The sequence below is a fragment of the Uloborus diversus genome, chromosome 6, assembly GCF_026930045.1.
Source record: "Uloborus diversus isolate 005 chromosome 6, Udiv.v.3.1, whole genome shotgun sequence".
Taxonomy (NCBI): domain Eukaryota; kingdom Metazoa; phylum Arthropoda; class Arachnida; order Araneae; family Uloboridae; genus Uloborus; species Uloborus diversus.
Window position 1 is genome coordinate 124748000 of NC_072736.1, and position 15963 is coordinate 124763962.

At 36.0% G+C, this 15963-nt stretch overlaps 1 protein-coding gene across 1 annotated transcript in view; it reads left to right on the forward strand.

The window, feature by feature from the left end:
* The first annotated feature begins 2903 nt into the window (after positions 1–2903).
* The window catches only part of LOC129223762 (fatty acid synthase-like), an 88383-nt gene continuing 75323 nt past the window's right edge, over positions 2904–15963 (forward strand). The window contains exons 1-2 of the mRNA XM_054858121.1: positions 2904–3078; positions 13897–14052. Coding sequence (XP_054714096.1) covers positions 2904–3078; positions 13897–14052 — 331 coding nt within the window. The remainder of the gene's footprint in view (positions 3079–13896; positions 14053–15963) is intronic.

A 15963-nucleotide genomic window follows, 5' to 3' on the forward strand; every position in this document is an offset into this window, starting at 1 on the left:
TAGTAAACGCAGCACATTTACCTCCCGTTTCCCCGACACTAAGATTTCCTTCCCTCTTTCACAGGGAAATTCCCCAAAGTAGGGAAAACTAATGGACTCTGGTTCGCAGACAGTATTTTTCCGAAAATGAAAAATGAAGTGAATAATCAAATATATTTACCATAGAAAGATCTTTATATACATACTAGCTGCGTTGCCCGGCTTTGTCCGGTCTACCTTGAAAATAAAAATTGTGTCAAGTGACATATATTCAACAATCAGGCTTAAATAAATAATTAAAAAAAAAAAAAACATCATGCAAAATTTCCCTCCCAAACAATGACGACAGATATTAAAATACTTTTAAGAAATTAAATCGAGGAAGATGGATTTTAAAAGGGTAACCATGGAAAAACAAAATAAAATAAGTTTAAGGAATTAAAATGCGAAAGAAAATGGTTTACAATGGGGTCGTTTCCAAAATTTCAAAAGTATTTTTTTTTCCTGAAAGATCATGCTTAAAAACATAGGATCTGACCATTTTTTAAATAATTTGTTTAAGTTTAACATTTTTAAAAAATTCGGTGAGCTTTCATTGTTTACATTTCTTTGCAATGACATCACAAATGATGAAATGCCATTCTGTGTTGCCACTCGCAGAGCTAAATATTTAATTCGCATCTTTACTCACATGTATTGGCAACGATATGGTTGATGGCAAGCGTAAAGCGCAATTTTAATTCGGTGCTTGATTATCATAACGTGGAAACGTAGTAGAAAGATGCGCCAAAAAGCATCATTTGTGACGTCATAAAGACATCGCCTTGTTTGAAAAATCGGACATTTTAAAAAATTAATTTAAAAAAAAGAAAGAAAATTAATTTGAATTCTGAAATTTTGAATTCAAATTATGTTTTTTGCAATCACGAACTGAGACAGGACCCTACTCATTGGAGTTATTGTTTCTAGAAACGGCTTCTGTCCCCCCCAAGTCCGCCTCTCCTCCTGGGCGGTTACTTGTGCATAGTTATGTGTGTGCGTAGACCTGTGTGTATGCACGTAGGTGTGTGTGAGTGTATGTGTGTGAAGTCGTGTGTGTGTATGTGTGTGTGTGTGAACGTGCGTGTGTATAGGACATGGACGCCTCCGACCAGGAGAAGCGAATAGCTCAAAACCGGAGCAGCCGCGCCGCCAGCAGAGGACGGTGGGCGGTGGTGCTGCAAAGGCTTCTGGTCCAAGTTGAAAAAGGCACGGACACCAAAAACGGTCAAATGAGAACAATAAGCAATCGTAATTGCTCAAAAAAAAAAAACTGCTGGGAAAATGAAAGTATTTTCTGGGCCCATGTTATTATTTTTTTTGCTCATTCTATCCATTTCAATGACTAAAAGTAGTACTTTTGACTGAAGGAAACCATCCCATTTGAATGGAAATGAGATTTTTTGAACTTGATTTTAAAAGGCTTGTAACTTCTTTTCCTTTCGATATAGAAGCTTATTTTTTCGACCATTGGTCGAGATGAATCTGGAGTAAAAAATGTCGCTTTTTCTAATGGGTTCAAAAAGAAAACTGTGGCACAATTCCTTCATTTTTTTTTTATTGATAGATTTAATGAAGAAAGTAGTGCCTACATTTCAGCTAAGCCTAAAAAACAATTCGAGCTAAAAACGTAAATAACTTCCGCCGTAATTAAGTAAGAACATTAAAACAATTGCGTAGGACGCGGAAAATTCTACCCTTTTCAACGATATGTAATATTAATATGTGCAAGTAATTTTTCACCCCCATATTTAGGAATTAATGTGAAAATTGAGCCTAAATTGGAATAAAAAAATAACTTCTCATCGATTTTTTTTTTCGAACCGGTCTGCAAACCTTTCCGGTGCTAAAAGAAAGATACTGTGAAAATTTCAGCGAAATCGGCCGGGTAGTTCTCGAATTTTGCTCGTTTAAACGAACAGTCGTTTTTTTAGACTTCATTTTATACTATGTAGAGATTTGATGATTTTACAGTCGTATGCAATGTTAATATGAAAACAAATCACTGCTAACTTGCCAGAGTACTAAAATCTTGAATATTATTTTTGGTTTCAATAGACGGGGCAGTGTTTTGTAAATGTAGTATTTTGTAGCATTTTTCTCAGAGGCAGTTTAATATTTTCCTGTTTCAAAATCTCACAACTCTGCCCCCGATTTCTTATCAACTCCCTGTAATTTTAAAAAAGTCAATTAAAGATGCATATAGTTAAATTTTACTTGTCTGCCTGAAAATATGATATTTTTGCCGTCAAAAGAAAAAAAAAGTGAAAGACTCACATGACTTAAAATAAAAGAAAATAATTTTGGCCGCTTTTGCCGACGCCAAATTGCTTTTCTTCATTTTTCCCCAGTTCCCGTCACTTCGCTGACATGAAATATTTCAAAAGGTACGTATAGTCCTCATACATATAATAGCGAATGATCGAGTAACGCTCCTGGCGCAATTAACAATGAAACTCGCTCCACGGTATGATAATTTGATGATATTTTGGGTAATGTTTGACATGCAGGGAAATGCTTTTTTTTCCACAAGGCTGAACTGCATCCGGTAACTTACTGGTAAGACTGTCATTTTTGGAGAATGAAGAAACAAAAAAGTAGTCAACAATGAACGCCATCTACTAGAGTGTAGGGTTAAAATTTAAACTATCAAAATATCACCAAACAGGCAATTGCTTCGTAAAATGATGAAGCAATTTTCACCCGTCATACCTTGATGGGCGATTTTCTAGTTGAAAGTTAAAAAGGAAATTTCGTATCTGCGAAAAGTAAGGCACACCGCTATATCTTTAAATTTATATGAAGATTTTGCTTCTCAGCGACGTTTTTTATGATTTAACAATTGATTAATCGATGATTGTTTTCTTTCTTTCATTAGCATCGAGATGAATCCCGAAGCTGACCATCATGAATATTGTTCTGGGGGTTTCTCCCCAGACGATATTGTCATCAGCGGAGTTGCTGGTCGATTTCCAACTGTCGACAACGTTGGACAGCTAAAAGAAGCATTGTTTGAGAAAAAGAACCTCGTCATACCAACTGATGAACGTTTCGAGAAAGGTGAATACTGGTTTGTAACTATTCGTTGAACATGCATCACTGTGGCTAGTTTGTAGAATATGTTTTTTTGTGATCTATTGAACTTACCGCCACTAGAAACTGAAGATTTCCTATATCTACGAGTAACTCCCATAGCTGGAGTTAAGGCAGAATTGCAAGCGAATACCGAGAGGTTGTAACATCCAGAGACTGCAGTTTTGCCCTTACTTTTGGGCACAACAGTTTCGGATAGCCATAAAAACTGAAGGTAAAAGACATTATAGAAACATGAGACCAAAATAAAAGCGAAACTGCGGTGTTACTGAAATATAAACAATATTTTTGGGGTTTCGCCAAGGTAGAAAACCAACAAGTCTTCAAGCACTGTACCGTGTACCTATTCTACTCTTGCTTTAGAATTCTGAGTATAGTTCGTGTAAAAGTTGAAGACAAATTTTCTTACAAAATACTAGTTTCCTTGAATTGTTCAAACAGATTTCTAAAACCATACACGATCGTTAAAACATCCTAATTTACATATTCCTTTTGTTTGGCCATGGCCACATTAGCGTCATATAGTGGGATCATGCATAGACTGATTACTAAATGGGCAAAGTAGGCAGCTGCTTAGGGGTCCTGAAGTTCTGAGGGGCTCCAGAGAAATCTTAAAGTTGAAAATACGTTTAAAAAAATAATAAAATAAATAAATAAATAAAGTTATCTTTTCCAACAAAAAAGGGGGAGGGGGCTTTCCCAAGAATAAAAGAGAAGCCTTCAATGGGAGGCTCTTTAAACCTTTAATCCGGTTCTGGAGTCATGGTTTGGCGAACACTTCCGCATATATCCTGCAGGGGCACCCTTTCTCTTAGCACCTTCAAAAAAGAGAAAAATACTCCTTAAAACATTCCCCCTAAAAATTTCAATAATGCAGTCTGCGACATGAGCCCCTCCCCCCCCCTTGTGGCACCCCTATAATACTGTACCAGTTCAAGTGTTCTTTTCTTTAAAAATCCCCGACGCAGTAAAGAATGGGGCTGTCTGTTGCACCATACACGGAACCGATTTTGATAGTTCTTTTGTGTTCGAAAGGAGACTTGATCGAGGATGTTCTTAGCTATGTCTCATCTTTGCAGGAATTTAACTGTTGGAGACATCTATATATATATAAAAATGAATGTTTGTTTGTATGTCATCCATGAACTCAAAAACTACCCGGCAGATTTGGCTGAAACTTTCACCGTTTGTTATTTTTGGTACTGGGAATGTTTATAGACCAGATCGAAAAAAATCCGACCGATAGTTCCTTTTTTATTCCAATTTAAGTCACAATCCATTGGATAAATACGAATGAAATTATTGGCTGCAGAAATTAATTCGCGTGAAAGATCTCATTGATAAGAAGTTAGCTGTTGCCATTTTTCTTGAGTTTGAACAAATAAATTCTTTCTTTATTGTTTTTTGGCTTTTCATGCAACGGGGGGATTTAAAACTTTTTCTATTTGATATTTTTAGCGATTGATTGATCTTGCAAACTGCGTGAGTACAAAATTTGAGTGTAGTCACGGCTTCACTTGATACCTGGACCGATTATTATGAAAATTGCTATATATATATGTATTTTTCCACGAAGAAGGTGCATAATATGCTCATTGAAGCCACTCGCCACCAGGTGGCACTGCAGAGTAGCAACTTCTGCCCCGTTCAACCGATTGTCATGAAAATCAGTATAATGATGTATTTTTTTTTTTTTTTTTTTTTTTTTTGTTGGCGTAGCAACGCGCGTCGGGTACAGCTAGTTAATTTATTTAAAAAAAAAAAAGTTAATTTGAATTTTGACATCTTGAATTCAAATTATGTTCTTCGCAATCACGTGTTTTTTTGCGTGTGTACAGGCATGTGTGTGTGGGAGGGGGTATGTGTATGAGTGTGTGTGTAGGTGTGTGTTTGTGTCTGTGTGCAGGCGTGTGTGTGGGTATGTGTGTGAGTGTGGGCGTGTGCTTGTGACTGTGTGCAGGCATGAGTGTGTGGGTATGTGTGTTTGTGTGTATGTGTGTGTGTGGGTATGTGTGCGTATGTGTGTGTGTGTAGGCATGCATGTGTGTATGTATACGTGTAGGATATGGACGCAACCTGGAGACGGTTTTCGCTAGAGGAGCAGCTTCGTGAGGCCGGCCGATGGGTGGTGCTGGCAGAGGGTGGCGCCGGTGAGAAATAAAATGATAGCACGCCAAAAACAGTCAAATGAGAACAATAAGCAATCGTGATTGCTAATAAATAAATAAATAAATAAATAAAAAGCTTTTTTTTTCACAATGGTGGTAGTGAAAAGTTATTCGCAAATTTAAAATATTGACACCAAAAGAAAGAGTAAATCTACATCTGATAGAGTATATTTGGAACTTCTATGTTACATAAGACTAGAAATATATAACATTTTTTCACTGAATTGTTAATATAATTCTAAGCCTTTATTTACGCGATAGGTAACGATTTCATTGTTAAAGAAGAGAAATCTTAGGGGCTTAAAAGGTTTATCTGTGGCCCTTTTGTGTTTGTTAACAAATAAAATACTCTTGATTGGTTTTAATATATAAAATTAAGGCTTTTAAATGGATTTTTAATTTTCTCCCTCAATTCTGCTTTAGTGACCTAGCAAAAACTTAGTAGCTGTGATTGTGTTATTTCTACCCAGGTTTTCCATGTCTTCTAGAAAAAATAAAAATATATTTAAATTCATATCTTCTGCTGTGGGAAGCTTATTTTAATACGAGGTGAGGCAGTTGAAGTCGAACGGGGGGAAGGGGCGGGATAAAATTTTAAAGTTCTTGTTTCACTGTTCAAGAGCTTAAAATTTCGCTCTGGAGAAATATTATACGTTGCGTTTGGAATTCGCTGCATTCTGTAATACTTTTATTCGAAGCGATGACGATATTCTTGTAAATGTTTCTGGCCCAAAATATACAGGGTGAGTTCGATCGAATCTGCCATACGAAAGGGGGTGATAGATGAGCCCAAGTGGAGCATAGAACCACCCATTATCGTGTCCAATCCTTAACCGTAACCGAGTTTTGGTAAATTTAAGGAAAATGAGTAAAAAACAAAATTCTGAGAAAACGGCCGATTTCTGAAATTCTTGTAGGACATACAAGAAAAATAAGTACATATTTGGAAAGAGCAGACTAAATCCTACAAAATGATACCTTTCGCATTAAGATAGTCGCATTTTACCGAGAGCTACAAGCTTAGAAATATTGGACACACTCAGAATTAAAATGGTGCCAACATTTTTAATCGACATTTTCAAAAACAACCGTAAGAGCTACAATCGGGCAAATCTACCAAAAACTGGCCCATTCCATTAGCTTTCAGATGATACAACAACAAATCATATTGGGTTTCATGTTCAGCTGAAATTCAGGCTTTTGTTTGAAACAGTGTAAAAATCTGCATTCGTTAAAAAAACGAAAACCAGCGAAGAGTCGCACTTTTCTGTTTTTAATTTTCTGTTTCACGATAGCATGTTGCTTTCTTTGTTTAAGAAAATGATATTTTTATATAAAAATAATGGTTTTAACAGTTTAATAAAAAGAAAAAACACACGAGATAACGATTCGTAGAAATAAAAGCAGCATTACTTTCCCGCGCTTTTCACAAAGGGAAAATCAAGAACAAAAAATGTTACACCAACTTCAATTAGTACATTTAATAAACCTTCAAAATTTGCAATAGCTGCTGAAATTGGTCACCGCCACACCTGATTCACGCTCTTGCCCTTTTGCGAAAGGAAACAACCGTTGCTCTTAAAGAAATTTCATTCCTTAGTTTCCCTACTGCTTCAGCAAGCCGGTCGCTCAATCCTTGCAAACTTGCGACTTCTGTTTTGTAAACTTCTTGTTTTAAGAATCCCCAAACAAAGAAGTCCACTGGCGTCAGGTCTGGGGATCTAGGGGGGCAAGGGATGGGGCCCATACAACCAATCCATTGGGGATACTGTTCAGTTAAAAATTCCCGAACGGCATTTGAAGAATGTGCAATGACTCCATCCTGTTGGAAAATGATTTCCGCTCTCTCCTGAACAGGAATAGTATCAAGAAGGTCAGGCAAATGATGTTCAATGAACTCTAAATATGAGCTTCTTGCATTATAAGACCTTAAAACGTATACAGACCCATCAAAAGACTTCCGATTACGATTTATGATTGTGAAAAATATCGTCTGAAAATAAAAAGCATTTGTTTAACAAAACAATTAATGATAAAAACTAAACAGAATTATTCATTTGTCATAATATTTTATGTATCGTTTACTTCTTTCTGATATTTTGTAAATGTGTTTTCGCAACTCCAACGAACTATAGGGGGCACTGCAGTCACTATCTAATGGCGGAATTAAAAACTAAAACAAACGCATGTGGTAACGAAGAAAATGCTAAAAGTGTTGTGATTTTTGTTGTTATGTATGATTTTTTCGCTTTATTCATTTGAAAAGATTTTTCAAAGTCTTTTGGTTATTCTGACCCATATAGAAAGAGATTAGAAACCAAAAAGTATTACGAAAGTAAACAATTAATGCAGAACACACAGTAAGTTGTTCTGAAGCAGCCATTTTCACGATGTTGAATTCGGAATTCATAAATTTTTGGTTTGCTTCGAACGGCATTTTCATTTTGTACCGTTTTTTCTATACATTAGTACATATTAAGTTCAGTTTCGTGACATTTCCAGCATTTGTTGACATTTTTGTCACATAGTGCACATACGTGGCAGACTGTCAAGAGTAACGTTTAACACTAGATAATTTATTTCTATGACTATATGATTGGATATCCAAAGAAATCATGCATTTAATTCATTCGTCATGGAAATGATTTACCTGATATGCGAAATCTTGTCAAGATACATTATTCTTTCACATAATTTTAAAACCATAAGCCTATAAACAGATTTTTGGCGAACTTTTATTTTTTATTGTTCAAATTTTTAACGTTCTTTCTGGATTTTTCAATCTGTTCTGCGATAAATATTTTCAAGAAAATTTATTTGCATACTGTCTATTTCAGTAGGATACTGTAGTAACAAAGGTTATTTAAATCATTTATGTGGAATTAGGTTAAGGAAAAGTGTCCAGTCAATGTTGTTAAGTTCGTTTTTTTTTTTTTTTCATCGAATTGAAAAACTGATTCAAATTCACTCAGAACAAAATAAATAAAATGTGTACTCACAGTTTATATATGGTGGTAGTTTTCTTTTCAGTTGATTGACAATTATTTCTTTTTACTTATCGAATTAGGTAATCTTACTACCATTTTATTCCACTCATGATAAAAATTAAAAATGGTTTAACTAAAAACGCGAAATCTCGCCAAGGCTACTTTGCTCGCACAATTCCAAAACTATAACCCTAAACAAATTTGGCGAAACCTTTCAGCTGAGAATAAAAGGAATAAAGTAAATTCTCGGTTAAACATTTTTCATTTTGTTCTACGATAATAAATTCAAGAAAATATTTTGCATACTGTCCATTCCAAATAAATGCTGCTGTAAAATATGATTAGTTAAATTAATTTAAGATTAAAAAAAACTCATAATCTTACAAATTCATACAAAACAATAAAAAATTTTACCTGGTATAACGTTATCTAATTTTGTTAATCCAGAGTTTTCTTGTTTACGCTTCCACCATTTAATACTTTTTTGAAAGAAATAATGAAAACTAATATTATTTTGAGAAGCTCGAGAATACTACTAAGGGACGAATTAATTTCTGTTGTTGAAGGCGTTCTTAGACATGTTGAATGCGTTACTCAGAACAAACTGACCGCGTTTACGTCAACAGATACACGTGGAGCGCAACGTGGCAATGTTTTAGTTGCATTCGCAGTTTTATAAATCACCGCAAGGTAGCGTATTCGAGCGCTGGAGTTCCGATTTGAAAATTGCTAGAATTATGATTCTTTTTACAGTAAGTCAGTAGAGAGTGTGTTTTTAGTTTTTGAAAGTTTTCGTTAAAGTTTCTAAAGATAAGTTGCTATATTCTTTTCTCGATTTTTGGGTATGTCTCGATTTTTTAACGAAGTGTATGCTGACATGCATTTCGTGTACGGATTTTGTGATGGTAATGCTCGCAGAGCCGAGAAAGAATACCGGCTCCGTTACCCAAATCGTTCTGCATCTAATAGATGTGTTTGCCTCTATACATCGAAAGCTCAGAGAGACAGGTTCATTTGGTATGTTGTTCGAGAGGGGCCAGGATCACCGTTCTGCCAATGTTGAGGAGTATGTACTGGACCGAGTAGTGAAAAACCAAAGTGTGAGTTCACGATCGATTGCTATAGAAGGTGGACTATCACAACGTAAAGTGATGAAAACATTGCACCAAAACAAGTATCACCCGTATCATTTTACTCTAGTACAAGAACTGCGCAATTCAGATTTAGAAAAGCGGGTAACATTTTGCAGATGGCTACTAGCCCGAGACACTGAAGATCACCATTTTCTAAGAAAGATATTGTGGACAGATGAGTCGTTGTTCACTAGAGGGGGCATCATATATTTGCATAACTGGCATCATTATACTGAACATAATCCTTTCTTAACCCAAAACTCATCATTCCAAACTCGATTCAGCATAAATGTTTGGATTGGTGTAATAGGAGATCATTTAATTGGTCCGTATGTGTTTTGAGGTAACCTAAAAGGAAACACATATTTAGAGTTCATTGAACATCATTTGCCTGACCTTCTTGATGCTATTCCTGTTCAGGAGAGGGCAGAAATCATTTTCCAACACGATGGAGCACCTGCACATTCTTCAAATGCCGTTCGGGAATTTCTAACTGAACAGTATCCCCAATGGATTGGTCGTATGGGCCCCCTCCCTTGGCCCCCTAGATCCCCAGACCTGACGCCAGTGGACTTCTTTGTTTAGGGATTCTTAAAACAAGAAGTTTACAAAACAGAAGTAGCAAGTTTGAAAGGATTGAGCGATCGGCTTGTTGAAGCAGTAGGCAAATTAAGGAATGAAATTTCTCTAAGAACAACGGTTGTTTCCGTTCGCAAAAGGGCAAGAGCGTGTATCAGATGTGGCGGCGACCAATTTCAGCAGCTATTGTAAATTTTGCAGGTTTATTAAATGTACTAATCAATGTTGGTGTAACATTTTTTTGTTATTGATTTTCCCTTTGTGAAAAGCACGGGAAAGTAATGTTTCTTTTATTTCTACGAATCGTTATCTCATGTGTTTTTTCTCTAAAATAAATGTTAAAACTATTATTTTTATATAAAAATATCATTTTCTTAAACAAAGAAAGCAACATGCTATCGTGAAACAGAAAATTCAAAACAGAAAAGTGCGACTCTTTGCTGGTTTTCCTTTTTTAACGAATGCAGATTTTTACACTGTTTCAAACAAAAACCTGACTTTCAGCTGAACTTGAAGCCCAATATGATTTGTTGTTGTATCATCTGAAAGCCAATAAAATGGGCCTGTTTTTGGTAGATTTGCCCGATTGTAGCTCTTACGGTTGTTTTTGAAAATGTCGATTAAAAACGTTGGCACCATTTTAATTCTGAGTGTGTCCAATGTTTCAAAGCTTGTAGCTCTCAGTAAAATGCGACTATCTTAATGCGAAAGGTATCATTTTGTAGGATTTAGTCTGCTCTTTTCAAATATGTACTTATTTTCTTTGTAGGTCCTACAGGAATTTTAGAAATCAGTCGTTTTCTCAGAATTTTGTTTTTTTACTCATTTTCCTTAAATTTACCAAAACTCGGTTACGGTTAAGGATTGGACACGATAATGGGTGGTTCTATGCTCCGCTTGGGCTCTTCTATCACCCCCTTTCGTATGGCAGATTCGATCGAACTCACCCTGTATACTTTTTAGCGTAATTTCCCAGTAAAAGTCAGAGAAAGAAGAAAAAACCATAAAGCAAAGAAGGCTTCATGCATCTTAAAAATATTCCGAAAAACAAAAAATAAATAAAATAGTTAGATAAATATTGAAAAATTAAAAATTGGAAAGTAGGGTATTGAGATGGAGAAAAATGTCTGTCGGTCTGTCTGTCTGTCCCCCCCCCCCCCCCATAATAACTTTTGAATGAATAGTCCGATTCGAACTTTTTTTTTTTTTTAGTGTCTCGGCGAGGACATCTCATTCCCATAATTCATTTTTTGATTTGAACAATTTTTCGTTCAATTTTAAACAGTTCAAAAAAACTTAACATTAGCGCCTACGGGGAAATTCAAGGCAAAAATAAATCTTGAACTTAGAGGCGAAGTGGCTCCAAACAAACTTTGTTGGGAAAAGCTTTTGATGAAAAACGTGTATAAAAAATTTCTTTTTGATTTGAACAAGTTTTCGTTCAATTTTGAACAGTTCAAATCTCTTAACATTAGCACCTACGGGGAAACTGAAAGTCAATATAGATTTCGAACTTAAAGGCGGATTTACTTCAAACAAACTTATTTGGAAATAGCTCTTGACGACCGACTCCCGACTCCGACTCCGATAGTTTTGTTGCTCCTGACTCCGACTCCGACTCCTGTGCCCGAAAATTACTCGGACTCTGACTTCCCGACTTGGAATCTGACTTCGTAGCTTTGGCAAAAATTTATGCACGGAGGAAAAATGGCTGACTCCGACTCTTGGAAATTCGACTCTGACTCCAACTCATGTATCAAATAATAAGTCCTACTCCGTCTCTGCAAATATTGGCAGACTTGCGGACCTTTTGGGGAAATGACCGATTCCAACTCCGATTCTTTATATTTAAAACTTTCGGCTCTCGAATCTAACTCGTTTGTCTCAAAATCAGATGGACTCCAACTCTGACTCCACAACCATGGTTTTTACTGTGAAATAATTGTTTTAAATATGTTTTGATCTTAGTTTCAAGCTAAAGTTTTAATTTATGTATTCAGTTTTTGGCGAAGAAATTCGGAGTCCTTTATGTTTCTACATGAAGATATGCGCAGACGTTTTTTTACTTTCTTCTATATCTAATATATAGAAGAAAGTATTGGATTCGTGCAAATTTTCGAATTTCGAATTTTGACGGATTCGAACGTTTTGAGGTGTGCTGAGTCCATTTCGACCATTTTTGGAAAATGTCTGTCTGTCTGTGTGTATGTGTGTGTGTATGTATGTATGTGTGTGTGTATGTATGTGTGTCACGTCTGTGTGTGACCAGTTTTTTGTGGCCGCTCTACAACAAAAACTACCGCATGAAATCGAACGAAATTTAGTACACATATGTGCCCCTATGTGAACTTGTGCCCATTAGTTTTTGGCGCGAATTCCTCCAAGGGGGGTGGAGCAATGGGACGTTTTTCGAGTTACGCGTGCTTGCTATTCCTCAGGAAGTTACTGGCGGAATCAAACAAAATTTGGTCCATATGTTGGTATTAACAGGAACAGGTGCTGATTCAATTTTGGTGTCAATAACTCAAACGGGGGTTGAGCTGTAGAACATTTTTTGTCGTCAATTGTGACTGCTGTATCTCAAGAAATAATGAACGGAATGAAAGAAAAATTTATCGGCAAGTAGCCCTTAGTGGGTATAAGAACTGATTTTAGTTTTGTGTCAACAGCTAAAAGGGGGGTAGCGCAATCACCCGTTCTTTTTTTCCATTTTGAGTGCCCTATCTCAAGAAGTAATGCTACGTTCTGGTTGAAATTTGGAATATATGTGAATCCATATGTAAACAGGCTTTGGTTCTATTTTAACGCCGATCGCTCCAAGAGGTGTTGATTTTTTTTTTTTTTTTTTTTTTTTTTTTTTGCGAATAAAAATATTTTTATTAATGCAACAATAAGAAAGATAAATCGTAATAAATTGTCGTCTGCGTATTTCTCGTGATTTTAATTGTATGGAAATGATAGGAAATATTATCTCAATGATTTAAAATTTTTAACTGTTGCCATCTTATGTTTGTTAACAAATAAAATATTTGTAATTAATTCAAGCAAGGCTTTTAAAATAACTTTCAATTTTCGCTCTTTGCTTTGCTTTTGCAATAATTCAGACATTGGGATAGTCGTCAAGTTTTTGCATGTGTAATTTTGTTTTTGTTGGGAATATTGCTTCCTCGTCAAGCATGGGGAGGGATCAGAAAAAAAAAAGAAAAATATAGAAGAAAGTTTCGTGATGGCCACAACATACTAGTTTTTTTTTCGACAATGAAAATTATTTCTTTAAGCTGACATTTTATTGTTTTTATTTATTTTTGAAAATACATTAATTCATTCTTTTTTTTTTTTTTTTTGCCAACAGGCGAAAAACAAACGATTTTTTTTCTTTTTTTTGATATGATTATTTTAATGAGCTTTTAATTTGAGTTCTTTTTCTTTCCTTTTTGAGAGCGGTTGAAGATAGTTTTTTTGATGGAAAAAATGTATTTAGCTGCTTTGTTTAAAAGGTGCTGCTATTTTATTTGTTCTTTTATTTAATTTTTTCGCATCTAATTCTTTAGATGAGCGAGACATTCTTTATTTCTCGAAATCAGCTTAAAATATTTAAAAAATATGTTTGAAATAATTTACGACTTTAGCTAATTTTGAGAATACTGATCAGATACTAGAAAGTCGATATTGGTATACGGGAAAGTAGGCTCGTTTAGTTCTTGACAGAACTTCTTGTTGAGTGCTTGAAAACTTGAAAAGCTAAAAAGAGAGAGGGAGAAAAACAATGACACGGCTACAAACAACTACGAGGCTAAACAAAAAATACTGACAACAAAGGTTGACTAATGTGAAAACATTTTTTAGACGCAAAAACGAAAATAAAAAGTGAAACATTAAGAAAAGGTTTCTCACTTCAATGCTTCATCTATTTTTCAGGTGCTCACGACGTTCCTTTCAGTTCCTCTGGTATCATAAACGACATAGATAGATTCGACAATGAGTTCTTCGGCATTCCTTCAGCATGTTCACATCTCATGGATCCATCCCAAAGGAAAACGCTAGAAGTATGCTACGAAGCCATTCTAGATTCAGGTAACATTGATTTTCAGTAAGTTACCGCCCTATAGCCAGGGCTAAGGCGGAAATACATGAAATACACCGCCAGCTCAGTCATTCCAGTCGAGGATTGCAGTTTCGTGCTTATTAGCACTTATCAACCTGACATAGGAAGTGACTGGGCTGGAGGTGGAATGCCACTTAGCCAAGAGTGCCAAACAAACTGGTTGCTAATATAGAATTAGTACTGACCAGACGAGTGACCGAAGCAATGGTTCGATTCAACTAGAAGATTGAAGGCAAGGCATGGTGTTTTTAGCCAGTTACCGCCCTATAGCCAGGGCTAAGGCAGAAATACATGAAGTACACCGCCAACTCAGTCATTCCAGCCGAGGACTGCAGTTTCGTGCTGATTAGCACTCACTTCCAGCTCAGTCACTTCCTGTGCCGGGCTGATGAGTGCTAATAAGCACGAAACTGCAGTCCTCGGCTGGAATGACTGAGCTGGCGGTGTATTTCATGTATTTAGTTTTCAGTTATTCGTCAGATAGACCGCGGGTTGCATATGGCCTCTATAAGGGTGTAACAATGTAGCACCAGCGGTATCCCTTTAAGGGTGCTAGTTTGGCACTCTATGGCACTATTAGAGGTGCCACGTGGTGCCATTCGGAACCAATTAGCACCTTTATGGGTCACTTAGGGGTGTCAAAAGGGGTTAAAATGGCACTCCTACGGGGGGTATTGTGCATCCACGACAAGTTGGTACTTCGCTCCACCTTCACGAACGCAGAGCTCAATTTAGCGCTGGAGGTGATCGGTAAACACATCCCTGCGCTTGTAAATGATGCAACCGTACAACCGTAAATTTGACGCGCATTTAAATGTGCGAAAAATTATTAGTTTCCTTTACGTCACTTGCTTTTCTAGTTTGCTGTTACTTTCGTTATTCTTATTTAAAAGACTTCTGCATTTGCGGCAAAATGCTATGATCCGAATATGCTTTCTGCCGAAAAATGTGGAATAGAATCATCGGATACCACGTGACGAAGGGGCGAAGGCGGAGACAAGTGCCTTCTCGTGGGAAATGGACAATACCGCTGGTGCTACAACATTTCCCCCTAAAACGTGCTATAGGCAACCCGCTGTTTCAAAAGTGTAAGGTAGGTGCGGGTAGTAAGGCCTACTTAAGGGAGATTTGAAATAAAATAAAAACTATGCATCCGAATCAACAAATTGTAATATTAATTAAACACAGAGATCAATTACCACAAGAAACTAACAAAAAATTACCAGTTTTGCAGAAAACAAGCATGAAATAAAACATTTTTTTTTAAACCTTGTCATTAGGCCTTATTATACTATGGTAGGATAATAAGGCCTAAGAACTTTAACTATCTTCAATAATCAAAATAAGCTTCTTACATTAATAATTGAGATCAACTGTAAAGTATATATATTGATCATGCTTAAAGTCTTCAAAATGACAAAAAAAAATTCCTTGATTAACAACCGTCAGGGCACTCAAAATTATCTTTGTCATAGACTGTCACACTAACACATTCTTTACGATACTACTTGCCGCATTTTAGATATAGTCTCATGTCATTCATCTTATCCTCTCACAAGTATGTGACAGTACCAAATATCATTGTTTTCTTTAGTATTATTTCCTTCATTGAGGCTTTACGTCTTTTTTATTTTGTTCTCTTTCTTGTTTCTGTCAAACTAGTCTTCGATGACTGAGGTTCTCTGATAGTTAATGGCTTTTCTTCTAACAATCGGTGTTTCTTTTTTTTTTTCTTTTTTTCATAATTTTCTCTGGTGCAGGCAAATGCATCTTAAAAATGCTGTACTTTTTAAGGGAGTGAGCCGCACATTGTCTTTTTCATCGTCTGAACTAGAAACATAAACCATGTGGTAAAACTTTTCAGAAAGTCTGCTTGAGGT